Source organism: Doryrhamphus excisus, chromosome 18 (genome assembly GCF_030265055.1).
Source record: "Doryrhamphus excisus isolate RoL2022-K1 chromosome 18, RoL_Dexc_1.0, whole genome shotgun sequence".
Taxonomy (NCBI): Eukaryota; Metazoa; Chordata; class Actinopteri; order Syngnathiformes; family Syngnathidae; genus Doryrhamphus; species Doryrhamphus excisus.
This window is the reverse complement of record NC_080483.1, coordinates 15,257,417-15,282,442: the sequence shown is the minus strand read 5'-3', so window position 1 is coordinate 15,282,442 and position 25,026 is coordinate 15,257,417. Positions and strand designations below refer to the sequence as shown.

At 39.4% G+C, this 25,026-nt stretch overlaps 2 protein-coding genes across 4 annotated transcripts; one reads left to right on the top strand and one right to left on the bottom strand.

Moving 5' to 3' along the window:
• Nucleotides 1–479: 479 nt before the first annotated feature.
• On the top strand, nt 480–10,604 carry nab2 (NGFI-A binding protein 2 (EGR1 binding protein 2)). Of its 2 annotated transcripts, none has more exons than XM_058055054.1 (7): nt 480–802; nt 1,083–1,998; nt 2,100–2,233; nt 4,124–4,175; nt 4,250–4,358; nt 4,970–5,155; nt 10,120–10,604. In XM_058055054.1, exons 2-7 carry the CDS (start codon nt 1,090–1,092, stop codon nt 10,215–10,217), a joined length of 1,488 nt encoding a protein of 495 aa, XP_057911037.1. In that variant the 5' UTR covers nt 480–802; nt 1,083–1,089; the 3' UTR covers nt 10,218–10,604. The 2 variants fall into 2 exon arrangements, with proteins under 2 accessions (XP_057911037.1, XP_057911038.1); XM_058055055.1 differs by having other exon boundaries at nt 480–923.
• A 4,899-nt stretch (nt 10,605–15,503) lies between these two features.
• Nucleotides 15,504–16,942, bottom strand: zgc:113184 (uncharacterized protein LOC553745 homolog). 2 transcript variants are annotated; one of them, XM_058055056.1, is made up of 4 exons: nt 16,816–16,942; nt 16,334–16,459; nt 15,979–16,211; nt 15,504–15,911 (listed from the first exon to the last, which is right to left on the bottom strand). In XM_058055056.1, exons 2-4 carry the CDS (start codon nt 16,443–16,445, stop codon nt 15,735–15,737), a joined length of 522 nt encoding a protein of 173 aa, XP_057911039.1. In that variant the 5' UTR covers nt 16,446–16,459; nt 16,816–16,942; the 3' UTR covers nt 15,504–15,734. The 2 variants fall into 2 exon arrangements, with proteins under 2 accessions (XP_057911039.1, XP_057911040.1); XM_058055057.1 differs by having other exon boundaries at nt 16,807–16,909.
• Nucleotides 16,943–25,026: the final 8,084 nt, after the last annotated feature.

Genomic DNA, 25,026 nt, shown 5'->3' with positions numbered 1-25,026 from the left:
TATTAATATTAATATTTTGTCAATAATATTATTATTATTCATAATAATATTATTATTCAAAATGTACAAAAACTTAATATGTGTGTTGAGATGTGTGAATTGTGTTTTTGTTGGTTATTACTATACTATTACTATAAATCAATTTAATTTACAATGCAAGTTGAATAATTTCAAGTGCAAGTATATTTAATTATAATTTTTTTTGGTGTCTTATATTAATATGATCTTTTTTATGTTACTTTCTTGTAGTACTGTAAAAAAAACTACCTTAGGTGCAGACACTGCAACTGCACTAAATTCATTGTTTTATTAACGGTGAGTAATATCTGACACTGAGCTGTCAGTCAGTTGTTTTACATTTCAATTTACCTTATATCACTTTGCATAATGCAACGTGGCCGTTGAAATGACTCTTCTTCAAAAAGAATTCCTTCAATCAAATAAAAATGCTGGTATATTTTGCCTTCCGAGCGAGTTAGGGCGTCTTTGTCACTTCAAGCAAACATCTTGAAGACGCAGAGGGGTTAATTCCGATCCCCCACCACCACCACCCACACCTCGAATTTGAAAGCCGCCTCTCTACCGGGAGAGGAAGGCTCTTTTTCGGTCAGATGGCGCGCTGCAGTCCGCCCCCGTCATTCTCCAGCCCACACAGACACAGAAAGAGAGGCAGCCAGCGACCAATACGGTGCGCCGGAGGAGGATTTCTGCCAGTGATTTGAGACGAGCTCCGGTACGCTGACGGGGGATTTACTACGCCGATCTGAGCCGATCTGAGCCGATCCGGGACTCTTGCTGAAAGGTGAGAGGCGAGGGAAGGACAATAAGAGTTTGACGCAGGGGTTCTTGCTGCTTGTTTTGTCTGCTCAAGATCCAAGCGTTTGTATAAAAGTACTACTACTAGTACTACTACATTGGAGAAGGTAAGAAGAATGAAAGGAACTGTACTTTTAATTATTTTTAATTTATTAAAATAGTTTACACGTTACTCCTTGTGGTTGTAGATACATGCAGACTTCTCCATCCAACCACGCAGGAAGGTCCATGTGTCTCATTTGTGTCTCCTAAACTTTTCCGTGCAGCGCCGCCATGTCTCTTCCTCGCACACTCGGGGAGCTGCAGCTCTATCGGGTCTTGCAAAGGGCCAACCTGCTCGCCTATTACGAAACCTTCATCCAGCAGGGCGGCGACGACGTGCAGCAACTCTGCGAAGCAGCCGAAGACGAGTTTCTGGAGATCATGGCGCTCGTCGGAATGGCTACCAAACCGTTGCACGTACGTAGACTCCAGAAGGCTCTCCGAGACTGGGCGGCGAATCCGACTCTTTTCAGTCAGCCGGTATCCACTGTGCCATCCATCGGGGGAATCCCTTTGTTTAAAGTCGACAGCACCGGTCCAGCGGGGTCCGCAAGTGGACCCAGGAGGTCTGTGAGCAACGGGCAACCGGGGTCACCTTGCGAACGTGAGGATCGGGTGTGTCTTACTCCCATGCACAGCGGGAGCCCCCGAAGCCCGTGCTCTCAGGCGTCCCCCCAACCCCCGGATACACATTACCGGGAAAAACTGTCCCCCATGGACCCGCACTGGCTTAGCCTAGAACCTGACGGTAACTGTACATCATCCGGAATGGAAGAGGAACCCCCGAGTCCACCTCACCAACCCGTGCATGCGCCCGTTGCTTCCACGTCACCAAGTTCCTCCTCTTCTTCTGCCCCCGCTGCTCTATTATCAGCTTGGCCTGGAGGACAACTGGATGTGGAGACATCTCAGTCTGTGGCTGAAAGCGTGGAAAGACTCCTCAGGACTCTGCCTCGCTCAGACCCGGCAGAGGTGAAGAGTCTGCTGAGGATAAACAAGAAGATCGCGAAGACGGTGGGACACATTTTTAAAATGGGTTCCCAGGACTTGAACAAGGAAGAGGAAATCCGCAAGTACAGTCTCATCTACGGACGCTTCGACTCCAAACGCAGAGAAGGCAAGCAACTCACACAGCACGAGGTAAAAAGAGTCGGAAAGTGGAGATGTTTTATAGCTTTTGGCACCTTGATGGTCTCACGGCTTCCATGTTCTTCCATGTTCTTCATGTTCTTCGTTCTCAGCTCATCATCAATGAAGCTGCGGCGCAGTTCTGTATGCGAGACAACGCCCTTTTACTCAGACGGGTGGAACTCTTTTCTTTGGCTCGGCAGGTGGCGAGGAAATGCGCCTACACGTCCACTCTGAAGCACGCCAGGTAAGAAGGGAATGAGTGGAGAAACACTGATGAAGTTACTGGAATGTTCCATGAGACACACAAGCACCAAACCTGATTGACTTGATTGCAGGAAGAACAGTTTTGTTTTTTTTTGCAGACACAATAATCCCTAATAAAAACATGGGTTATCTTTTTTTGCCGAAAATTCAAAGCTGAAACTCAACTCTGAACGTCACTTCCTGTTCACCTCTATTTCCTGTTCCCCTAAGGAACATTCATTCATTCATTTATTCATTTTCTACCGCTTCTACCGGTCGCAAGGGGTGCTGGAGCCTATCCCAGCTGTCTTTGGGCGAGAGGCGGGGTACACCCTGGACTGGTGGCCAGCCAATCACAGGGCACATATAGACAAACAACCATTCACACTCACATTCATACCTATGGATAATTTGGAGTCGCTAATTAACCTAGCATGTTTTTGGAATGTGGGAGGAAACCGGAGTACCCGGAGAAAACCCACGCATGCACGGGGTTTTCCTAGCTGTGAGGTCTTTTTATTTTTATTTTTATTTTTATTTTTATTTTTATTTTTATTTTTATTTTTATTTTTATTTTTATTTTTATTTTTATTTTTATTTTTATTTTTATTTTTATTTTTATTTTTATTTTTATATGAATACTTATAAATATTATTTATATAAAAAAATAAAATAAAATAAAATAAGATTCTTTAAGCGTATCTATCCATCGGAACATGCAAACTCCACACAGAGATGGCCGAAGGTGGAATTGAACCCTGGTCTCCTAGCTGTGAGGTCTGCGCGCTAACCACTAGACCGCCGTGCCGCCCCCTGAGGAACATATTTATCGTAACAAATGTAAGCACGAGACTTATTTATGTTTCAAATGGTGCACTCATGTTTTGTCTGCTATATTAGCTAGCACGGCCGTTGACGGGGGGGGGGCGCAAACGGGTATCTTGTCCCGGGCCCAGGCATTTTGGTATGACTACTATTTTGATGAAAAATATACTGAACCAGGACTGCAAAGCGGCCGGGTGGTTAGCACACAGGCCTCACAGCTAGGAGACCCGAGTTCGATTCCATCCTCAGCCATCTCTGTGCAGAGTTTGCATGTTCTCCCCGTGCATGCGTGGGTTTTCTCCGGGTACTCCGGTTTCATTCCAAAAACATGCTAGGTTAATTAGCGACTCCAAATTGTCCATAGGTATGAATGTGAGTGTGAATGGTTGTTTGTCTAAATGTGCCCTGTGATTGGCTGGCCACCAGTCCAGGGTGTACCCCGCCTCTCTTGCCTGAAGACAGCTGGGATAGGCTCCAGCACCCCCACGACAGTATCACTCGGATACTGTGAACATCCAGCAGCAACACAACATTTTGGCATGACTACTATTTTGATGAAAAATAGCACACAGGCCTCACAGCTAGGAGACCCGAGTTCGATTCCACCCTCGGGCATATCTGTGTGGAGTTTGCATGTTCTCCTCGTGCATGCGTGGGTTTTCACCAAGTACTCCGGTTTCATTCCAAAAACATGCTAGGTTAATTAGCCACTCCAAATTGTCCATAGGTATGAATGTGAGTGTGAATGGTTGTTTGTCTATATGTGCCCTGTGATTGGCTGGCCACCAGTCCAGGGTGTACCCCGCCTCTCTTGCCCGAAGACAGCTGGGATAGGCTCCAGCACCCCCACGACAGTATCACTCGGATACTGTGAACATCCAGCAGCAACACAGCATTTTGGCATGACTACTATTACTTTTCATTTGACCCCAGTTCAACATCACTCTTTGAATTCTTTTTTTTTTAATACAACTCTTCAATCTCATTAGATTGTGCAGATGTACCCAAAAAATGCATATGGTGTACCCAAAAACGCATATAGTACAATATTACCATCACTCTGCAGGCCGAACCTGGAGGATAACAGTGTACTTCCCCAGAAGAGAGCAAGACTGGAGGTAAACAAATACATGTGTGTAATTCTTATGTTTGTGTGTACTAGAAATAAAACTGAGGGTGTTTTCAATTTCAGGTGCCCGAGAACACGTCGTCACTCCTGGGGGAGGACGGCGTTGAGGCCCTGCATCAGAGGGCAGATGACGACAGCTTGTCGGCAGAAAGCCCAGACAGCGTTTCTCATGGTAAAACTCTTAAAATACTGTATTACTATTAATACTGTATATATTATTAACTCATTCAGTCGGCCATTTTTGATGATTTTGAGTGATTTTTCAACCTTTTTTTAACTTTTAGCATTCTTTAGTAGTCCGTAGGCGGCACGGCAGTCTGGTGGTTAGTGCGCAGACCTCACAGCTAGGAGACCAGGGTCCGGTCCCCGCCCTCGGCCATCTCTGTGTGGAGTTTGCATGTTCTCCCCGTGCATGCGTGGGTTTTCTCCGGGTACTCCGGTTTCCTCCCACATTCCAAAAACATGCTAGGTTAATTAGCGACTCCAAATTGTCCATAGGTATGAATGCGAGTGTGAATGGTTGTTTGTCTATATGTGCCCTGTGATTGGCTGGCCACCAGTCCAGGGTGTACCCCGCCTCTCGCCCGAAGACAGCTGGGATAGGCTCCAGCACCCCCGCGACCCTCGTGAGGAAAAAGCAGTAGAAAATGAATGAATGAATGAATAGTAGTCCGTAGTAGAAAAATGTGAGTTTCAGGAAAATATCAGCTCCTAACAAAAAATATAGGAAAACCAAATCATAAATTAACATCATCATAAATAAACAATTCTATTTTCTCTTAGACATGGCGTCACAATGCAACCAGTCGTCGTCGCCGTGCCCCCCCGCCGACAACTCCAACCCGAGCGCCTGGAGTCGCCACCTCATGCAACAAACGCTCATGAACGAAGGGCTGCGATTGGCTCGCATGGTGTCACTTGACCGCGCCGACAAGGTCAAATTAGGGTCAGAGGGGACTCACTCCACAGGTGACTTTTCTAATAATTCACTATTATGTGCTAAATAATGGAAAAGAGAATAAACGCATGTTTTGCAATGTTTGCCTGTCTTTTTGCAACTTTAAAGATTTAACATTTTAAAGTATTTAATAGAAATAGCTTACTGCTTATGCATATGTGGGCCGTTCTTAGCTTGCCAGTTAGCATAGCTATTTAGTTTGTTGACAAATGTCTAATAATCTCAATCAACTATTTATCCAGATGGCTAGCTTCCCTTTTAGCAACAATAATAAACGTCTTTTAAAATTACAATACGTCATAATGGTAGAGGATAGTTTTTACAATAGAAAATAAGCCTCTGAGAGTAGAGTCATGCTAATTTAGTCGTGCTAATTTGTTTGTGGTTAATTTATATTAACATGCTTATGCGTGGTTATGACATGTGAAAACTGTCAACAAAGTTTTTTTTCATGTTTTTGTTACTTAGACAAGGTCGACTCTTCCAGCATTTCCCGTCTATGCTAACGTCTATGCTAACGTCTATGCCAGGGGTCAGCAACCCGCGGCTCCAGAGCCGCATGTGGCTCTCCAGCCTCTTTGTTGCGGCTCCCTTTGCAATGCTTGAATATTTTTTAGCACCCGTGTGGTGAAAATGCACGTCTTTGTTATGAGTTTACAAAAATCCAACTTTGTGTGAGACCATGAATGCATCCTTACTGAGTTCTGACTGGTGACTGAATGAGCAGACAGGATGCTATCCAGTTGTCTCTGACAGGTTAACATGAAGGGAAATGAGTAATACTTTGAGTTATTTGAGTTATTATTATTAATGAGTTATTTGACGATTCTAAAAAATAAATTAGAGCTCATTTAAAAAAAAAAGTTTATCTCCAGTACTAGCAAGAGTACTCCAACTCGTCTTTTTTTTTCCCCTCCAATGTTGTTTTAAACATACAACGTTTTGCGGCTCCAGGCTATTTTTCTTTAGTGGGCAAGTGGGTGAAATGGCTCTTTTCATAGTAAAGGTTGCCAACCCCTGGTCTATGCTAACGTCTATGCTAACGGCTGTTTGTGTTTTCTTCAATTTCAGCATGTCAACCTAAAACTGCCTTGACGTTGTATCATACCAATAATAATATAACGTAGAGTGGGTTTTATTCCGGTTTCCTCCCAAATTCCAAAAACATGCTAGGTTAATTAGCGACTCCAAATTGCCCATAGGTATGAATGTGAGTGTGAATGGTTGTTTGAGATGCTGACTGAATGATTGGCATAAAAAATGGATGAATTACTAGCATAATGAATGGTCTGGCATTGTAAAAAAAAAAACTGTTTGTATACAATGATTTCATACATGGTATGGTCAGATCACCTCGTACTTCGGCACGGGGCAAAAAAACGGGACAGGATGGGACGGGATGGGACAAAAAATTACAAAATAAAAAACAAAACAAAACAAAACAAAAAAACCCAAAAAAAGCAGGAAGTGAACAAATGTAACAGTTACTGACTGTAAAAGTACCAGATGGAAGGGTAGGATTTAATAAGCTTTGCTTCTTCCTACTCCTTTTGGACATGTGGAACTGTGAACTGATTATGGGATGCATTCAATTGTAATCTGATGCATGTTCAAATGAAATTAAACCATTACCATTACATTTACATGTATTACATGTACTGACTGTCAACCAGTCCAGAGTATACCCTGCCTTTTTGGGTCAGAAGTCAGCTGGGGTAGGCTCCAGCATATGCCTACGACCCTAATGAGGATAAGTGGCATAAAAAATTGACCATTTTACTCATGTTAATTTCATTTTTTTCAATGCTGGCAAAGAGGAAATGATGATATGATGATAACCATAGAACATAGACCCCAACAATGAACTTACTGTGACATAGAAAAGGGAAAAGGGTCGGTGTGCCCAGTAATAATTCTATACACATATTCATCTAGGAGTATTATTATAGAGTATTGTATGTCCCATTTGAGTATATATACTGTATGATTTAAGGTAAAAAAGTAGTACTTTAGATGCTAACTGATGTGAAGCTACGTTTTGTTTTGTTTAGTTTGACTTTTCCTGGAAAGTTTTGGTTGAATTCCAAATTGTCTGCCTCATAAAAACAGAAAAGAAAAGCGTACAAGTTAGCTGTGCTGTGATTGGCAGTGGAAGACAAGCAGAGAAGGAGCCAAGCCAAGGCATGAGGGGGCGTAGCGGGGGGGTTTTGGGGGGGGGGGGGGTGATATAGAAAGCACTCTGTGGGCGACGGCATCAGACCACCACCACCACCATCATCATCAGCAACTGACGTCAGAGTGTGTCGGTGCGTGGGCCGTGGGGCGGGGGGGAGGAGGCTGGGCTGTGGGGGCCGATGGAGTGGGAGGTAATTGGAGGGGCGTTGCATTGACTCACCAAGCGACAGTGTACCGAAATAAAACCATGTGGGCTGCGAAATGGCACAGTCTTTTATATTCCTGCTCAGAAACGAGAAAGGACAGCGGAAATAACAACAACATCAGCAACAACAACAACAACAACAACACACACAAAAAAAAGTGTAGTGACGTAGTTTCATCATCACCGTGACGTCAATCCGCCTCACTTCTTGTCTTTTACTCTGACAAAGTTTCACTTCCTCTTACAACTTTTGCAAAATTAACAATCAATCTTCTTTTATTTTGTGTACTCCTACATGAAATGATGGTGTCCTTGTGCAGTAAAGTTGCCAGAATGTAAATAAAAAGCTACTGTTCAGTTATGGAATGAACATAAACAGTCAGTTTGTTGACCCCAAACTCTATGTTATATTAGTAATTAGCATATTATTATTACTATCATTATTACTATTATTATTATTCTGATTATTACTACTACTACTAGTAGTAGTAGTAGGCTAGTATTAACCTGCTTATTAGTCTGCTTTTGCCCTATTATATGAAATTTGAGATTTTTTTTGTAAAAAAAAAAAACAATTCATTTTTTTAATCTATAAAAAAATTGCCAGAATGTAAATAAAAAGCTACTGTTCAGACAGATTCAGAGAGTTTTTTTTGTAAAAATAAATAAATAAAATAATCTATAAAAAATCAATAAATCTATAAAAAAAAATTGCCAGAATATAAATAAAAAGCTACTGTTCAGAGAGGTTCAGAGAGATTTTTTTGGTAAAAATAAATAAATAAATAATAAAAAAATATATTTATTTTAATTTATAAAATTTTGCCAGAATGTAAATAGAAAGCTTCTGTTCAGAGAGATTTTTTTTGGGAAAAAAATTAAATAAAATAATCTATAAAAAATCTATAAATCTATAAAAAAAAAATTGCCAGAATGTAAATGTAAATACAGAGAGATTTTTTTTGTAAAAAAAAAATAATAATAATTTTTTTTTTTAATTTATAAAAATTTGCCAGAATGTAAATAGAAAGCTTCTGTTCAGAGAGATTTTTTTTGTAAAAAAAATAAAATAAAATAATCTATAAAAAATCTATAAATCTATAAAAAAGAAATTGCCAGAATGTAAATAAAAAGCTACTGTTCCGAGAGGTTCAGAGAGATTTTTTTTGTAAAAAAAAAAAATAATAATAATTTAAAAAAAATTTTTTTAATCTATAAAAAATTGCCAGAATGCAAATAAAAAGCTACTGTTCAGTTATGAAATGAACATAAACAGTCAGTTTGTTGACAACATGACAACATGTTTATATACCCCAAAATATACGTTATATTATTAATTAGCCTATTATTATTACTATCATCATTCTTCTTCTGATTATTACTACTAGTACTAGTAGTAGTAGTAGGCTCGTATTAACCTGCTTATTGGCTTGCTTATTAGCCTGCTTTTGCCCTATTATATAAAATTTGTCAGAGATTTTTTTTGTAAAAAAAAAAAAAAATCAATAAATTTGTTTTTAATCTATAAAAAAAATTGCCAGAATGTAAATAAAAAGCTTCTGTTCAGTGATGGAATGAACATAAACAGTCAGTTTGTTGACAACATGACTACACATTTCATACTTCATGTTATTCAACGGCCGAGATGCTATCATGCAAACAGATGAACCGTGATGACTTCATTCAGTGTGGGGGAGTTTCTTGCTGAATTCCCCAAACTCTTATCCAAAGCCTTTAAAAACACATCTTCGTGGCCGTGACTAATATTTAGCCTTTAAGTCAGTCCAGTCATATGAAAGAAATGCACTGTATCAGATCACATCTCGAGGGGTGTGTTGAAGAGAAGTATTTTTCATCGTCATCGGCATATTAGTGTTTATCCCACAACAACAAAATACCGAAAATTAATAGCAAAATACCGAAATTAAAGCAAAACAGACAGGAAGCTAATATTCGTGATGAATGTTAATGCTAACTATAAACACAAGAGGTGTCCAGGCAGGTCCACGAGGGGTTATCACAGCAGATGGTGTTGCTATTCTTCAAAATGTCGGTGAAGCTATTTTTTTTTTGTTTTAATTTATTTATTTATTTACTTATTTACTTATTTATTTGTTTGTTTGGTATTTTGTATTTTGTATTTTGTATTTTTCATTTTCCAGTTTTTAGTTTTTAGTTAAAATTTTACATTTTACATTTTTATTTTTTATTTATTTTGTATTTTGTATTTTTCATTTTCCAGTTTTTAGTTTTTAGTTTTTAGTTTTAATTTTACATTTTTATTTTTTATTTATTTTGTATTTTGTATTTTTCATTTTCCAGTTTTTAGTTTTTAGTTTAAATTTTACATTTTTATTTTTTATTTATTTATATATTTTTAGTTTTTAGTTTCAATTTTACATTTTACATTTTACATTTTTATTTTTTATTTATTTATATATCTTTAGTTTTTAGTTTAAATTTTTTATTTTTATTTTTATTTTTATTTTTATTTTTATTTTTATTTTTATTTTTTAAGGTCAAAAGACCTTGTAATCGCTTAAAATGTCGGGGCCGATCTATTTACTCTTTCGCCAACGTGTCTTGTCTCCACAGAGCACGACATTAAAATTCAGCGGCGGGGTTCGATCACAGTGTGCCGGAGCAGCAGCCCAAACGTCACCAAAGACAATTCCAACCACAGAGGGAAGTAAAGCGTACAAAGAAAGGAATACTCCAATCCATACCAATCATCCACTGCATCCGATGAAGATACAGAAACCTCCATTCATCGTGTGGCGGCACGGTCCAGAATGTGGTTAACACATCTGCCTCTCAGACAGCAGCCAGGTTGTGGGTTTGACTCTCAGCCCGTGCTTGTGTGGGTTTCCCTCCCACAGTCCAAAGCATGCATGTTAGATGAATTGGAGACTGTAAATGGTCCATAGGTGTGAATGTGAGTGTGAATGGTTGTTTGTATGGAAGGGTTGTCACGATACGCTCACCTCAGGAGACGAGATGATGCACGATATTGGCTTGACGAGAACGACATGACGGGATATTTTAGCATTACTTTGAAGAAAACCATAAACAATAAAATATAGGACTGGACAATAAGACTTCTTTGCTTTTTTTTTTGTGCTTTTTTCCCCAAAAAATTCAAATTCTAAAATAAAAACAAAGCTCCTAATCATTTATGTTGATCTGCCGATGTAAAATCACATGAAAAATAGATTTCGGTAGATGAGCTTTATGTTTACACTAAAAGAACTACAGTTCCCATAATGCTTAGAAGTATGACACTCCCAGGAAGTGGTGAGTTTCCAAAGGTATTACGTCATAGCCATGTTTTGATCTGACAAATAATCAGTAAGTTTGGGCATGAACAGCACAGCGGTTGTTGAACGCTGGGAACACCGAGGTAGGTTGGATTGCAAGGTTTATAGTGTGCTTCCATATCATGTGTATTATCATTATTATCATTATTATATCACTAATAATTTATCACTAATCACTAAAATTTGTGAGATGAGATTTTTTTTGTAAAAAAAAATATTTTTTTAATCTATAAAAAAATGCCAGAATGTAAATAATGTAAAAATAATGAAATAATAATAATAATAATAATAATGAAAAAATAAAAAAATAAAAAATAAAAAATAAAAAATAAAAAACAAAAAATTAAAAATAAAAAATAAAAAAATAAAAATACAATTATAATTTAATCTATAAAAAATATCATTTTTCTAGGGGGGGCTGAAGCCCCCTAAAATAGGTCTAATGACGCCACTAATGAACCCAAAAATATAAAAAAAGAGCCTATGAGAAGTTGTGAAGGCACCTGTTGATTATTTTAGTGCTAACATCTTTCTTTTTCGCTATTATAGCAATCCCTTATTTATATGATATATGATGCATCTGTCATACTGTAAGCTTTCATCTTCATTTTTCAAAAAATATTTTTGTAAATCCTCGTAAGAAGTTGACCTTTTTTGGGGTTGAAATCAGGTTGTACAACAAGCTGCAGATGATTTTCTCTTTCATCTGTATTTGTTTTATAGCCTGTTTATAGCCAAATATGCATCATCATAACAGAATGTTAACGTGACTAAAGCTAAATTAGGACGGTTGTGTTTTTCTGTTATGATTCTGTTATGTTTTCATCCAGTGTGTCTGAAACCGGACCAAAAATAGACAAAAGCAAATGTTGATTTCCATGACATCCACTTGAATTAAAGTAAGATCATTTTGCTAATAGTCAAAATTCACCTGTAATAACGCTCATACTTAAAGTACAACAAAATATCTTAAACCCTCCTTGGTTTATTCTGTCCTAAACAGATGATTTAATTTGTTAAAGACAAATAAATGTTATTTGATTGCATTTCTGTCAGGAGCCGCGTTGGGCGGCCAGCAACACCTCTACTGTCATCGTGTTTGTTGTGCTGACGCTCTGCTGTCGCCATGACTCATGTTGATGTCACTCTCACACCCCCACATGGAAACACCCTGACCAGATACACCAAAGCAAAGCATGCATGACGACCTCAAGGAGAACAAACAGGTGTGTGTAAAAATGACAATTGTTAATATATCATACTGTAAGTTGCACGGTGGTTGAGTGGTTAGTGCGCAGAGACACAGCTAGAAGACCAGGGTTCAATTCCACTCTCGGCCATCTCTGTGTGGAGTTTGCATGTTCTCCCCATGGGTTTTAACCGGGTACTCCGGCTTCCTCCCACATACCAAAAACATGCTAGGTTAATTAGCGACTCCAAATTGTCCATAGGTATGAATGTGAGTGTGAATGGTTGTTTGTCTATATGTGCCCTGTGAAACAGTTAAAGAAACTGTTGGTTAAAGTTGGTTAAATTGTTGGTAAATTTAATATAAAATATAATATAAATATAAAATATAATAAATAAAAATATATAATATATAAATATATAATAAATCATAATAAAATTAATAAATAATATAATAAATCATAATAAAAATATATAATAAATATAAATATAATATATTCATTCATTTTCTACCGTTTTTCCTCACAAGGGTCGCGGGGGTGCTGGAGCCTATCCCGGCTGCCTTTGGGCAAGAGGCGGGGTACACCCTGGACTGGTGGCCAGCCAATCACAGGGCACATATAGACAAACAACCAAATATAATATATATTATATATAAATATAAAATAAAAAGTTGGTTAAACTGTTGGTTAAAGTTAGTTAAATTGTTGGTAAATTTAATATAAAATATAATATAAATATAAAATATAATAAATAAAAATATATAATATAAAAATATAATAAATCATAATAAAATTAATAAATAATAATAAAAATATAAAATATATATTACATTTAAATATAATATATTCATTCATTCATTCATTTTCCAGGCGGGGTACACCCTGGACTGGTGGCCAGCCAATCACAGTTCAGATATAGACAGACAACCAAATATAATATATATTATATATAAATATAAAATAAAAAGTTGGTTAAAGAAACAGCCTCCATTATTGAAGTAATGGGGCCAGCGCTCCTGATTCTGAAGGCTCTGGGAAGATTACATTGACATGGCAACACATAGGAGCTGAAATCTGATTGGACAAAATGCCAACACGTACTGGAACCAGTACAGCCAAAAGCCATGCTACAAATTCGGAATGAATTAATACAATTTTATGAAACCAAATACTACTTCCTGATAGTTAATGTTAAAGCAAAGGTTGGTAATAAAAGACATCACACAATCCTTGCAGTTCTTTGTAGTGATTATGAAAGGACTAAAGAGCAGAAGAAGGCAGACAGTCATCAATCTGCTGTCAGCGCTGCTAATTAGCGACTTCATTCTCCAGGCCTATTCTTAGCGTTGGTGTTTCCTCCTTAGCAACACGGCATCGAACAGCTGACAGCTCGCTAGTCAGACCTCCTATGCAAACTGGACATAGTCCTGACACGAGGCATTCAAAACCTGCAAGGTTTTTACTGAATTGGGACGAGTCGCTCTTTACTCGTTTACTTCCTTCTACTAACTCAATTAAAAAAGGAAACCAGTTAGTATTAGTATTACTTCAACTTGTACACGGTCATGCAGTACCAGGAACAGGGTGTGATAACAGCTCTCTCCCTCCCTGCTGTGTTGAAAGCAGTTGTCGTTGTCGGACATTTCTTGTTTTACATCACACCTAGGGGCGTCACGAGATTAGAACGTGGCAAGATTTCCTGATCAGAAAAAAAATTAAAGATTGTAATTAATCACAAGGTAAATGAAAATTAACTCGATAATGTTCCCTTTTATTTGTCTTTCACTACCAAATAGACAGAAAGAGGGTTTATTCTTGTGTGTATTGGTTCAGAACCTACACCAGGCGCCATAGTTTGGACACCCCTGAAAGTCTAAAAATAGAATGAACTTTGGCTCATAAAATACTACTAAACTGTTAACTGTGTACTTTGTAGTTTGATCACTAGGTGGCTCTACTATCTTCATTCATTCATTCATTTTCTACCGCTTATCCTCACAAGGGTCGCAGGGGGTGCTGGAGCCTATCCCAGCTGTCTTCTACAGCCTGGACTGGTGGCCAGCCAATCACAGGGCACATATAGACAAACAACCATACACACTCACATTCATACCTATGGACAATTTGGAGTGGCTAATTAACCTAGCATGTTTTTGGAATGTGGGAGGAAAAAACGGAGTACCCGGAGAAAACCCACGCATGCACGGGGAGAACATGCAAACTCCACACAGAGATGGCCGAGGGTGGAATCGAACTCGGGTCTCCTAGCTGTGTGGCCTGCGCGCTAGCCACACAAATTCTATTATTATTATTATTATTATAGTTGTCATTCATTCATTCATTTTCGACTGCTTTTTTTTTCACGAGGGTCGCGGGGGTGTTGGAGCCTATCCCAGCTGTCTTCGGGCGAGAGGCGGGGTACACCCTGGATTTTATGCCAATCATCAGTCAGCATCTCAGCTGACTGGACCGGTCGCCGCCAGCCAATCACAGGTCTCATAGACTGTATACAAACAACCATTCACACTCACATTCATACCTATGGACAATTTGGAGTCGCTAATTAACCTAGCATGTTTTTGGAATGTGGGAGGAAACCCACATACAGTACGCACAGATTCGAACTTGCCCGTATGTATTTCTGTTAATTCACAGTCATAGTTGGCTAACTCACGAGCTAATGTTAGCTAACCAGCTATTACTGTCACTGTATGTAGATATTCCAGAAATAAAGTCAAAATATTAAACATTTACAGTACCACTCGACCGCCGTGCAGCCCTGATTCTACCATCTTGAACAAGGCAATGTCTCCACAAAGAAACCTATCACAGAATAAAAAATAGGAAGCGGAACCAGAAATGGCGGAACCGAAGAGACAAGATCAAACAGATCCGAATTAACGCATAATGTACTTTTAAACACGGATTCTTCTGGAAACTGACATAATGTGAATTAAAAGACAACAACAATGGGGAAAATAGAACTAGTGAGACAATCACTTTGTCTCTGTGGGGGGCGGCGGGGCTGCTAGCATACACACACAGCATGCACAGCGCTTCATGAGGAGCAATGCAAGGTAGCGCCTTAGAGCTAGGAGGGAAACAGACGCTTGCAAAGCCAAATGCCACAGCGGGAATATTAATAATATTAATATTCTGGGTCGGCACGGTGGTCTAGTGGTTAGCGCGCAGACCTCACAGCTAGGAGACCAGGGTTCAATTCCACCCTCGCATGTTCTCCCCGTGCATGTGTGGGTTTTCTCCGGGTACTCCGGTTTCCTCCCACATTCCAAAAACATGCTAGGTTAATTAGCGACTCCAAATTGTCCATAGGTATGAATGTGAGTGTGAATGGTTGTTTGTCTATATGTGCCCTGTGATTGGCTGGCGACCAGTCCAGGGTATACCCCGCCGAAGACAGCTGGGATAGGCTCCAGCATCCCCCGCGACCCTTGTGAGGAAAAGCGGTAGAAAATGAATGAATGAATGATTAATATCCTGGGTCAACACAAATGAGCCAGTATGCTAAATTCATTTGAAAGCGGGAACAAAACGACCTTGCCTACAAATCAAAACCACACTCGACTACAACTAAAGAGCCTTCATCTCCATTTGACACAGTCCGACATCTGTCAGTCATATCTTCCACTGTCAGTAAAATAAAACCCTCCAACATGTCTATCGCGTATGAGTTATGAGGCAACTAGGTGACATGGTTGTGGAGATGCTGCAAGAACTGTCCCCTAGTGGTCGTGTGTCCGGGAAAAACCGCCTGACAGAAGTCGCACACGTTAGACTGCAGCGCCACGTCGGACATCAGCAATCTGCCCGACAGACTCGGGAAGTCAAAACCGAGGAACCTTCTTTCTGTAAAAGACGTCTGAGACAAATACATCAGTGATTAAAAATACGGTACCCATAGAGTCCATTAAATGTGGTCTGCTTACTATCATGGCGTCCTGATGATGGTGGTGGGTGTTGACTGCACTGGAAGGATTTAATGAAGACTGGTTGGAAGAGTTAGTTTCTTCTGATTTCCCATCAGGCACTTTTAAGCAGAGCTTGGACATATCTTCAGTCAGGAGGTGCGACATGTTCACATCAGACTTGAGTCCTCCTATTGGAGGTCCCTGGAAAGGAACGGAGGTACACTGGAGAGAAAGGTCCCCCTCTGGGGTACCTGCAGACACACACTTTTAGTGTTTGATGATAAAGATCTTGTCATGCTCTGCAGGATATTGCATTTTTTATAGTGCGCTTCCTGCTGGGGGTCGTCTACAGCCGCAAATCGTATGGACTGACCTTTCTTTTTCTGCAGGGCTGCCATGAGATGGTGCAACAGAGCAGCCTGCCTTAGACAAAGCGATCTGAGGTGGACAAACTCCTGATAAAGTTGCATGTATGCTTCCTCCATCTTAGCTCAGCACTCTGCAGCCATGCAAAGAATCACATGTTAAGGAGATTTTATACATTTTTTACATTTTTGCAAGTGAGCAACCAACAATTTCCATTGGAATTTTTGTTCAAAACAAGTCATTACTCATAATTAGTAGTTACTTTCCCAAAAAATAATTGAATTATGAATGCTTGTCATTTTTTTATACATAAAATATATGTAAACTTTCAAAAATATTCATTACAGTAACACATTAACATCACTGCAAAGATGACTTCCGCCAAAAGATAGACTACACCCTGATCTGGTCGCCCGTCTAGTTAGTACCAGTGCACCTAATAAAGTGTCCAGCATACTGTACATAACAGTAAACATTTACTCGCCGTACGATCATCTGCTGCAGCTCCAAGAAATCCCTCTCTCACCAGCGCAGCACAAAAATGACAAAATACAAATAAAGTTTTGTATGTGCGTCTTTCTCTCCAAGCAGAATGTGTGCCACTCTACACTGGAAGATATAAAACGGGGAAGTGACTGGTGAAAAAATAAGGAAGTGAAAAGTGTTTTCTTAAAAAGGGAACGTCAGCCGTCGTCATCGATTTGTTCTAATGTATGGTTTCAACATATCACGCATGATCTGGGTTACACACGGACAACTATCCAAAATATACATGCAAGCAAGCATGCAACAACACAAATCAGAACACTAAACCTATGCATTTTGATGGGCAATGCCGTTCATACATTAAATGATGAATTTAGCAAAAAAAAAAAATCAAAACATGCTAACTGTTAGCATGCTAGCATCTAGCCAGATGGCACTCTATAGCGAAAACGTCAAGGCGGTTCTACAATATCCCTGCATCACGCCATGTCTTTATCAGCCTTTAGATGTGAGGAATACAGCTAAAATGTTAACATGCTAAAAGTTAGCATGCTAGCAGCAAAAGTGCCGTGAAAGCATTCTTACATCATGCCGTGCGAATGTACGCCTTTAAACAGGAGTAAAATAGCCAAAATTCCTAAATGCTAACAGTTAGCATGGTGACACCTAGCAAGATAGCACTAAGTGGCGAAAGTGCCAAGACAGTTCCATAGTGTCCATACATCATGCCATGTGTGTATTTTCATTTGGACATGCGTAAAAAAGGCAAAATGCTAACTTGCTAACATTTAGCATGGTAACATCTAGCAAGAAAGCACAAAGTCCCAAAAGTGTTAAGGCAGTCCCATAGTGTCCCGGCGTCATGCCATGAGTGTATTTGCCTTTAGACATGCGTAAAAAAGGCAAAATGCTAACTTGCTAACATTTAGCATGGTAGCATCTAGCAAGAAAGCACCAAGTCCCATAAGTGTTAAGGCAGTCCCATAGTGTCCCGGCGTCATGCCATGAGTGTATTTGCCTTTAGACATGCGTAAAAAAGGCAAAATGCTAACTTGCTAACATTTAGCATGGTAGCATCTAGCAAGAAAGCACCAAGTCCCAAAAGTGTTAAGGCAGTCCCATAGTGTCCCTACGTTATGCCATGAGTGTATTTGCCTTTAGACATGCGTAAAAAAAGGCAAAATGCTAACTTGCTAACATTTAGCATGGTAGCATCTAGCAAGAAAGCACCAAGTCCCATAAGTGTTAAGGCAGTCCCATAGTGTCCCGACGTCATGCCATGAGTGTATTTGCCTTTAGACATGCGTAAAAAAGGCAAAATGCTAACTTGCTAACATTTAGCATAGTAGCATCAAGCAAGAAAGCACCAAGTCCCAAAAGTGTTAAGGCAGTCCCATAGTGTCCCTACGTTATGCCATGAGTGTATTTGCCTTTAGACATGCGTAAAAAAGGCAAAATGCTAACTTGCTAACATTTAGCATGGTAGCATCTAGCAAGAAAGCACCAAGTCCCAAAAGTGTTAAGGCAGTCCCATAGTGTCCCTACGTTATGCCATGAGTGTATTTGCCTTTAGACATGCGTAAAAAAGGCAAAATGCTAACTTGCTAACATTTAGCATGGTAGCATCTAGCAAGAAAGCACCAAGTCCCAAAAGTGTTAAGGCAGTCCCAGTGTCCCTACATTATGCCATGAGTGTATTTGCCTTTAGACATGCGTAAAAAAGGCAAAATGCTAACTTGCTAACATTTAGCATGGTAGCATCTAGCAAGAAAGCACCAAGTCCCATAAGTGTTAAGGCAGTCCCAGTGTCCCTACATTATGCCATGAGTGTATTTGCCTTTAAACATGGGTAAATTAGCAAAAATGCTAACATGCTGTATGTTGTATCACCTACAACACATTTTAATAATATTAATATGTTTTTCCAAATCAGCAATTATTATTTTTTTAATGGTTTCTTCTTTTCGGCAAACTTCAAAGTTAAGATAGGATTATGTTTGAGCGCTTCAGGGTCACTGTTACGTCTGCTATTCAGATAAATGGATAGATATGATCCAGTACTTGAGGCTGATACTGGTTTAAAAATAACCGAGAGAGTCCTGTGGGTGGCAGACTACTTTCACTGACATCCATCAACTTGAGGAGAGCACATTTTGTCTCCTGCTTTTACAGTTTTTACAGTCAGCACCTTATGATCCCACTGGACTGCCAGTCCACTTCACTTATGTAAGTCTCATGGGCATCCTAATACTGATCCACTCTAAGCACAAGTCTTTTAAAATGACTTCAATATTCATATTGCATCAGTAAAGGGTCTTAAAGTACTGTAAATGTTTAGTATTTTGACTTTATTTCTGGAATATCTACGTATATACAGTGACAGTAATAGCTGGTTAGCTAACATTAGCTAGTGAGTTAGCCAACTATGTATCTGTGCGTACTGTATGTGGGTTTACTCCCAAATTCCAAAAACATGCTAGGTTAATTGGCGACTCCAAATTGTTCATAGGTGTGAATGTGAGTGTGAATGGTTGTTTGTCTATATGTGCCCTGTGATTGGCTGGCCACCAGTCCAGGGTGTAGAAGACAGCTGGGATAGGCTCCAGCACACCAGCAACCCTCAGTAGCTGTTCATCAGTAACTGTTACATTTGTTCACTTCCTGCTTTCCTAATATTATTTAATTTATTGAATTAATTCATTTTTTTGTCATGTACCGAAGTACGAGGTGATATGACCATATATTTTATTATATATTTACTATATATTTACTATTTATTATAAATGTATTAATTTATTGATATATGAAAAAAATGTGTTATATTACTAGGGGGGTACCTAGCATTAAAAAAATTATTTATTAATTACTGAATAATTTTGCCGGAAGAAGAAGCAAAGCTTTTTAAGTCCTACCCCTCCATCTGGTACTTTTACAATCAGTAACTGTTACATTTGTTCACTTCCTGCTTTCCTAATATTATTTAATTTATTTAATTAATTCTTTTTTTTGTCATGTACCGAAGTACGAGGTGATATGACCATATATTTTATTATATATTTACTATATATTTACTATTTATTATAAATGTATTAATTTATTGATATATGAAAAAAATGTGTTATATTACTAGGGGGGTACCTAGCATTAAAAAAATTATTTATTAATTACTGAATAATTTTGCCGGAAGAAGAAGCAAAGCTTTTTAAGTCCTACCCCTCCATCTGGTACTTTTACAATCAGTAACTGTTACATTTGTTCACTTCCTGCTTTCCTAATATTATTTAATTTATTTAATTAATTCTTTTTTTTGTCACGTACCAAAGTACGAGGTGATATGACCATATATATTATTATATATTTACTATTTATTTATGATTTATTATAAATGTATTAATTTATTGATATATGAAAAAATTGTGTTTTATTACTAGGGGGGTACCTAGCATAAAAAAAACAATTTATTAATTACTGAATAATTTTGCCGGAAGAAGAAGCAAAGCTTTTTAAGTCCTACCCCTCCATCTGGTACTTTTACAATCAGTAACTGTTACATTTGTTCACTTCCTGCTTTCCATTATACAGTTTAAAGTTTTTTTTTGGTTTTCATTTATTTATTTATAATTTGTATTTTTTATTTTTATTTTTTTTTTAAATAATGTACCTTGTACCGAAGTACGAGGTGATAATTGGATTGAAATTTCTCAATATGTTAAAAAAAAAAAACAACCACTTTAACTTTTATTGTGATTATTTGAATCATCACTACATTTGTTACACAACTTTATTAGGACGGCCACCCCTGGTCACTCTCCGGCCACCCCACTGACCATCAAGAGGATTCAGGTATCAACTTGCCATTGCACCTCTACACACCTCATCACTGGCATCACTGGTGTATATATGCATTGTTTTGGAGCGTTGTCGAATCAAAGCAACGTAACGTAGCGTTGGAGCAGAGAAGCTAATGAACGAGGTCGTGCAAATGCATAATACACCTTAGCATGGCTGTTAGCATGAAGCCTTTTGACACGAAATATTTGCACTTCTATTTTTAACGGCTGCTCTTGTTTCCAAGGACTTGTTTCACACTTTGTCACTTGCACGGCTACTGTAAGGCCACATTTCATATACGATGAATATGATATACTAATAACACACATATATGCATAGATGATGCATTCAATTTATTTTGGGCGAATGTGTTCATTTGAAACGTACGCAGCCGTTTGTGTTAGCCCTCACACCACCTATCGTGTTTGCTGGTTTGCACGCCATGTGTTTGCTCTGACCTTGAACCCCCCCACCATCACTTTACACTTGATCCTTATGTTGGGGGGCTCTCTGAAATGTGTGTGTGTGTGTGTGTGTGTGTGTGTGTGTGTGTGTGTGTGCATGTGTGTGTTTAGTGGGGGTGGCTTTGCTGTGAATAACTTCTGGGCCAGGAACTGTCATCTGCCAGTGCAACACTATCCGTGCTGTCAATCTTGTTTTATAATTGTAACATTCTCACATTTTCTGGCTGAGCAGAAAGAAGTTTCCAACATAGTGAGATGCACATACAATCACACACACACACACACACACACACACACACACACACACACACACACACACACACACACACACACACACACACACACACACACACACAACAGGAGATATCCTTCGGAGTTCTCATTGTGATTCCACAGCAGCAATGGCTAGCTAAGAATATCTATAACTAATGTTTTAGTTCACTACATTAAGTACACCTGTACTAATTACATTACAAAAAAATGTGTTCGATTCCACCCTCGGCCATCTCTGTGTGGAGTTTGCATGTTCTCCCCATGCATGCGTGGGTTTTCTCCGGGTACTGCGGTTTCCTCGCACATTCCAAAAATATGCTAGGTTAATTAGCCACTCCAAATTGTCCATAGGTATGAATGTGAGTGTGAATGGTTGTTTGTCTATATGTGCCCTGTGATTGGCTGGCCACCAGTCCAGGGTGTAAAATGAATGAATGAATGAATGATGAATGACAGTGTGAAGCTGCAAAATTCGAACTGTAATGTGGCGAGGGATGACTATTATTATTAGTAGTAGTAGTTGTAGTAGTATATACTATTACTATTGTTTTTGATGAAATGGTGGTTGTTTTTTGAAGCATATTGAGTTGTGTGAGAAATTTCAATCCAATTTTTCCCCTTCAACTTTAGTCCTCCACCCTCGGCCATCTCTGTGTGGAGTTTGCATGCATGCGTGGGTTTTCTCCGGGTACTCCGGTTTCCTCCCACATTCCAAAAACATGCTAGGTTAATTAGCGACTCCAAATTGTCCATAGGTATGAATGTGAGTGTGAATGGTTGTTTGTCTATATGTGCCCTGTGATTGGCTGGCCACCAGTCCAGGGTGTAGAAGACAGCTGGGATAGGCTCCAGCACCCCCTTGTGAGGATAAGCGGTAGAAAATGAATGAATGAATTTCTGGCCTTTGTATTGAGTTGTGGACTCCTGTAGCGTTCTAGTTCTTCCAGAATCTGCACCTATTCAGCTGTATTTCTTTGGATTTTGTGGTTCCTGTGAAAACAATCTGTTTTTTCAACAGTCACACTGCCAAATGCATGAATAGAGTAGAAACTACATTAAAAGTATGTCTAATGATTATAAAACTTTGTATTATTAGCATGTCTTCCAAAGCATTAGCATTACCATTAGCATGTCTTCCAATTACTGTTGCAACGACACATCATCAGTAGGGTAAAACTAACATGTCTTACATGGTCTAAACCCAGCTCACGTTTCCTGTCAGTGGGTGAACACCCCTATGAGTGGGGTGCCAAATCTGTGGCACCCCTATGAGTGGGGTGCCAAATTCTCATGTGAGAAAATGCCCCATTGGTTATAGGGATTATGGTATATGATTATATTTTGATATATGATAATGTTAGCTGGCGGCACGGCGGGCTAGTGGTTAGCGCGCAGACCTCACAGCGAGGAGACCGGGGATCAATTCCACCCTCGGAGTTTGCATGTTCTCCGTGCATGCGTGGGTTTCCCCCGGGTACTCCGGTTTCCTCCTACATTCCAAAAACATGCTAGGTTAATTAGCGACTCCCAATTGTCCATAGGTATGAATGTGAGTGTGAATGGTTGTTTGTCTATATGTGCCCTGTGATTGGCTGGCGACCAGTCCAGGGTGTACCCCGCCTCTTGCCCAAAGACAGCTGGGATAGGCTCCAGCACCCCCGCGACCGTCGTGAGGAAAAAGCGGTAGAAAATGAATGAATGAATAACGTTAGCTGCATCCGCTACACTATGGACCAACCCCAGTCAAGGGCATTACTGTCAAGCTATTAACTTTATAACAACAACCATTTAATAGGCGACGTGCAGACAGATTCCCAGCAAGCCATCCTCCACTGGAGAATGATAATTCACTTAGAAGTGAATACATTGGGGAGCAAAAGAGCTTTAGACGCTGATGTGGGGCGTACACTTATCACAGGGACGTCTGCCAAGTCATTTATCAGCAGACTCTCCACTGTGAGAGACAGAAAGGCCAGATCCAATCACAGAGGTTTCTATTGGCTCAACAATGGCCAGGCTATAAATAAACTCACACACAAGGGTTTTCCACACTCAATAACAGTACACCCACGCCCCAAACTGGTGCGCACGTGTACAAACATATGCGTGTATTGATGAATATGCTATGAGACTAACAATGGCTATCTGCAGAAAAACTAACTGCTTTTTCTGTAGGTGTGCATTAAGGTTAGAGTCCCGAAAGAGTACAAGCAGTGGCACAAAACTACTATAAATATTTCATATTTAATACAGAGGAGTGAATACATGAATTGTATTATTTGTATAATAAGCCTATCTCTGTTATGGTGTTATTTTGGAGTCATTTCCTTTGTGTGTGTTTCTTCCGCTTCTCCCTGTCCATTCTCGGCTTTGTGGCCAAGATTCCAAACTCCGCCCAGCAACAAGACAGCGTGCAGAAATCTGTGCCATTCAGTTGGTATGTGTTGCTCATGAGTTAAATTTTTAGTTTCAATATGTTGCAAAGGCTGCACGAGGGTGGAGTGGTTAGTGTGCAGACCTCACAGCTAGGAGACCAGGGTCCAATTCCACCCTCGGCCATCTCTGTGTGGAGTTTGCATGTTCTCCCCGTGCATGCGTGGGTTTTCTCCGGGTACTATGGGCACCACAAGATGTTAAGTTTTGATTTAGTTTAGTTTTATTTAGTTATGTATATGTATAAGAGTGATGCTTCTTAAAATGATTAAAACACTGTAGAGCTAATAAATATTAAGCGTCTGTGTGGAGTTTGCACGTTCTCCCCGTGCATGCGTGGGTTTTCTCCAGGAACTATGGACGCCACAAGATGTGAAGTTTTGATTTAGTTTAGTTTTATTTAGTTATGTATATGTATAAGAGTTATCCTTTTTAAAATGGTTAAAACAATGTACAGTTAATAAATATTAGGCGTCTGTGTGGAGTTTGCATGTTCTCCGCGTGCATGCGTGGGTTTTCTCCGGGTACTATGGACACCACAAGATGTGAAGTTTTGATTTAGTTTAGTTTTATTTAGTTATGTATATGTATAAGAGTTATCCTTTTCAAAAATGATTAAAACACTGTACAGTTAATAAATATTAGGCGTCTGTGTGGAGTTTGCACGTTCTCCCCGTGCATGCGTGGGTTTTCTCCGGGTACTATGGGCACCACAAGATGTGAAGTTTTGATTTAGTTTAGTTTTATTTAGTTATGGGTATAGGTATGAATGTGAGTGTGAATGGTTTTTTGTCTATATGTGCCCTCTGATTGGCTGGCGACTAGTTCAGGGTGTACCCCGCCTCTCGCCCGAAGACTGCTGGGATAGGCTCCAGCATGCCCCGCAACCCTCGTGAGGAAAAGCGGTAGAAAATGAATGAATATGTAAAAGAGCTTTGGAAAACTCTAGTGTATGGTATCATAAGATACTGCATGCTAAGTGTGAAACATGCATAGATCACATGACAAGCGAGCCGCATAAGCATTGCGAACATAATTCCACGTGCAGTCGGGGTGTGCGTGAATGCTGAGTGTTACATGTCAGCGCAGAGTTCTAAAGTTCACATGACACTTTTCTACATTTGGAAAAAGACGCGATGAGGACCGCTGGGGTTACGGACCCTGAACCCTTCATCTTCATGAAATCTCACTGGAGGTGAACGACAACACAGAC

Bases quoted from the DNA above. Each gene is read 5' to 3' on its own strand.
- nab2 (XM_058055054.1), top strand. From the start codon at position 1,090: ATGTCTCTTCCTCGCACACTCGGGGAGCTGCAGCTCTATCGGGTCTTG. The intron at 1,999-2,099 runs GTAAAAAGAGTC...CTTCGTTCTCAG, and splicing joins AGCAACTCACACAGCACGAG to CTCATCATCAATGAAGCTGC. The intron at 4,359-4,969 runs GTAAAACTCTTA...ATTTTCTCTTAG, and splicing joins CCCAGACAGCGTTTCTCATG to ACATGGCGTCACAATGCAAC.
- zgc:113184 (XM_058055056.1), bottom strand. From the start codon at position 16,445: ATGGAGGAAGCATACATGCAACTTTATCAGGAGTTTGTCCACCTCAGA. The intron at 16,212-16,333 runs GTCAGTCCATAC...GTGTGTCTGCAG, and splicing joins AGCCCTGCAGAAAAAGAAAG to GTACCCCAGAGGGGGACCTT. The intron at 15,912-15,978 runs GTAAGCAGACCA...TATTTGTCTCAG, and splicing joins ATCATCAGGACGCCATGATA to ACGTCTTTTACAGAAAGAAG.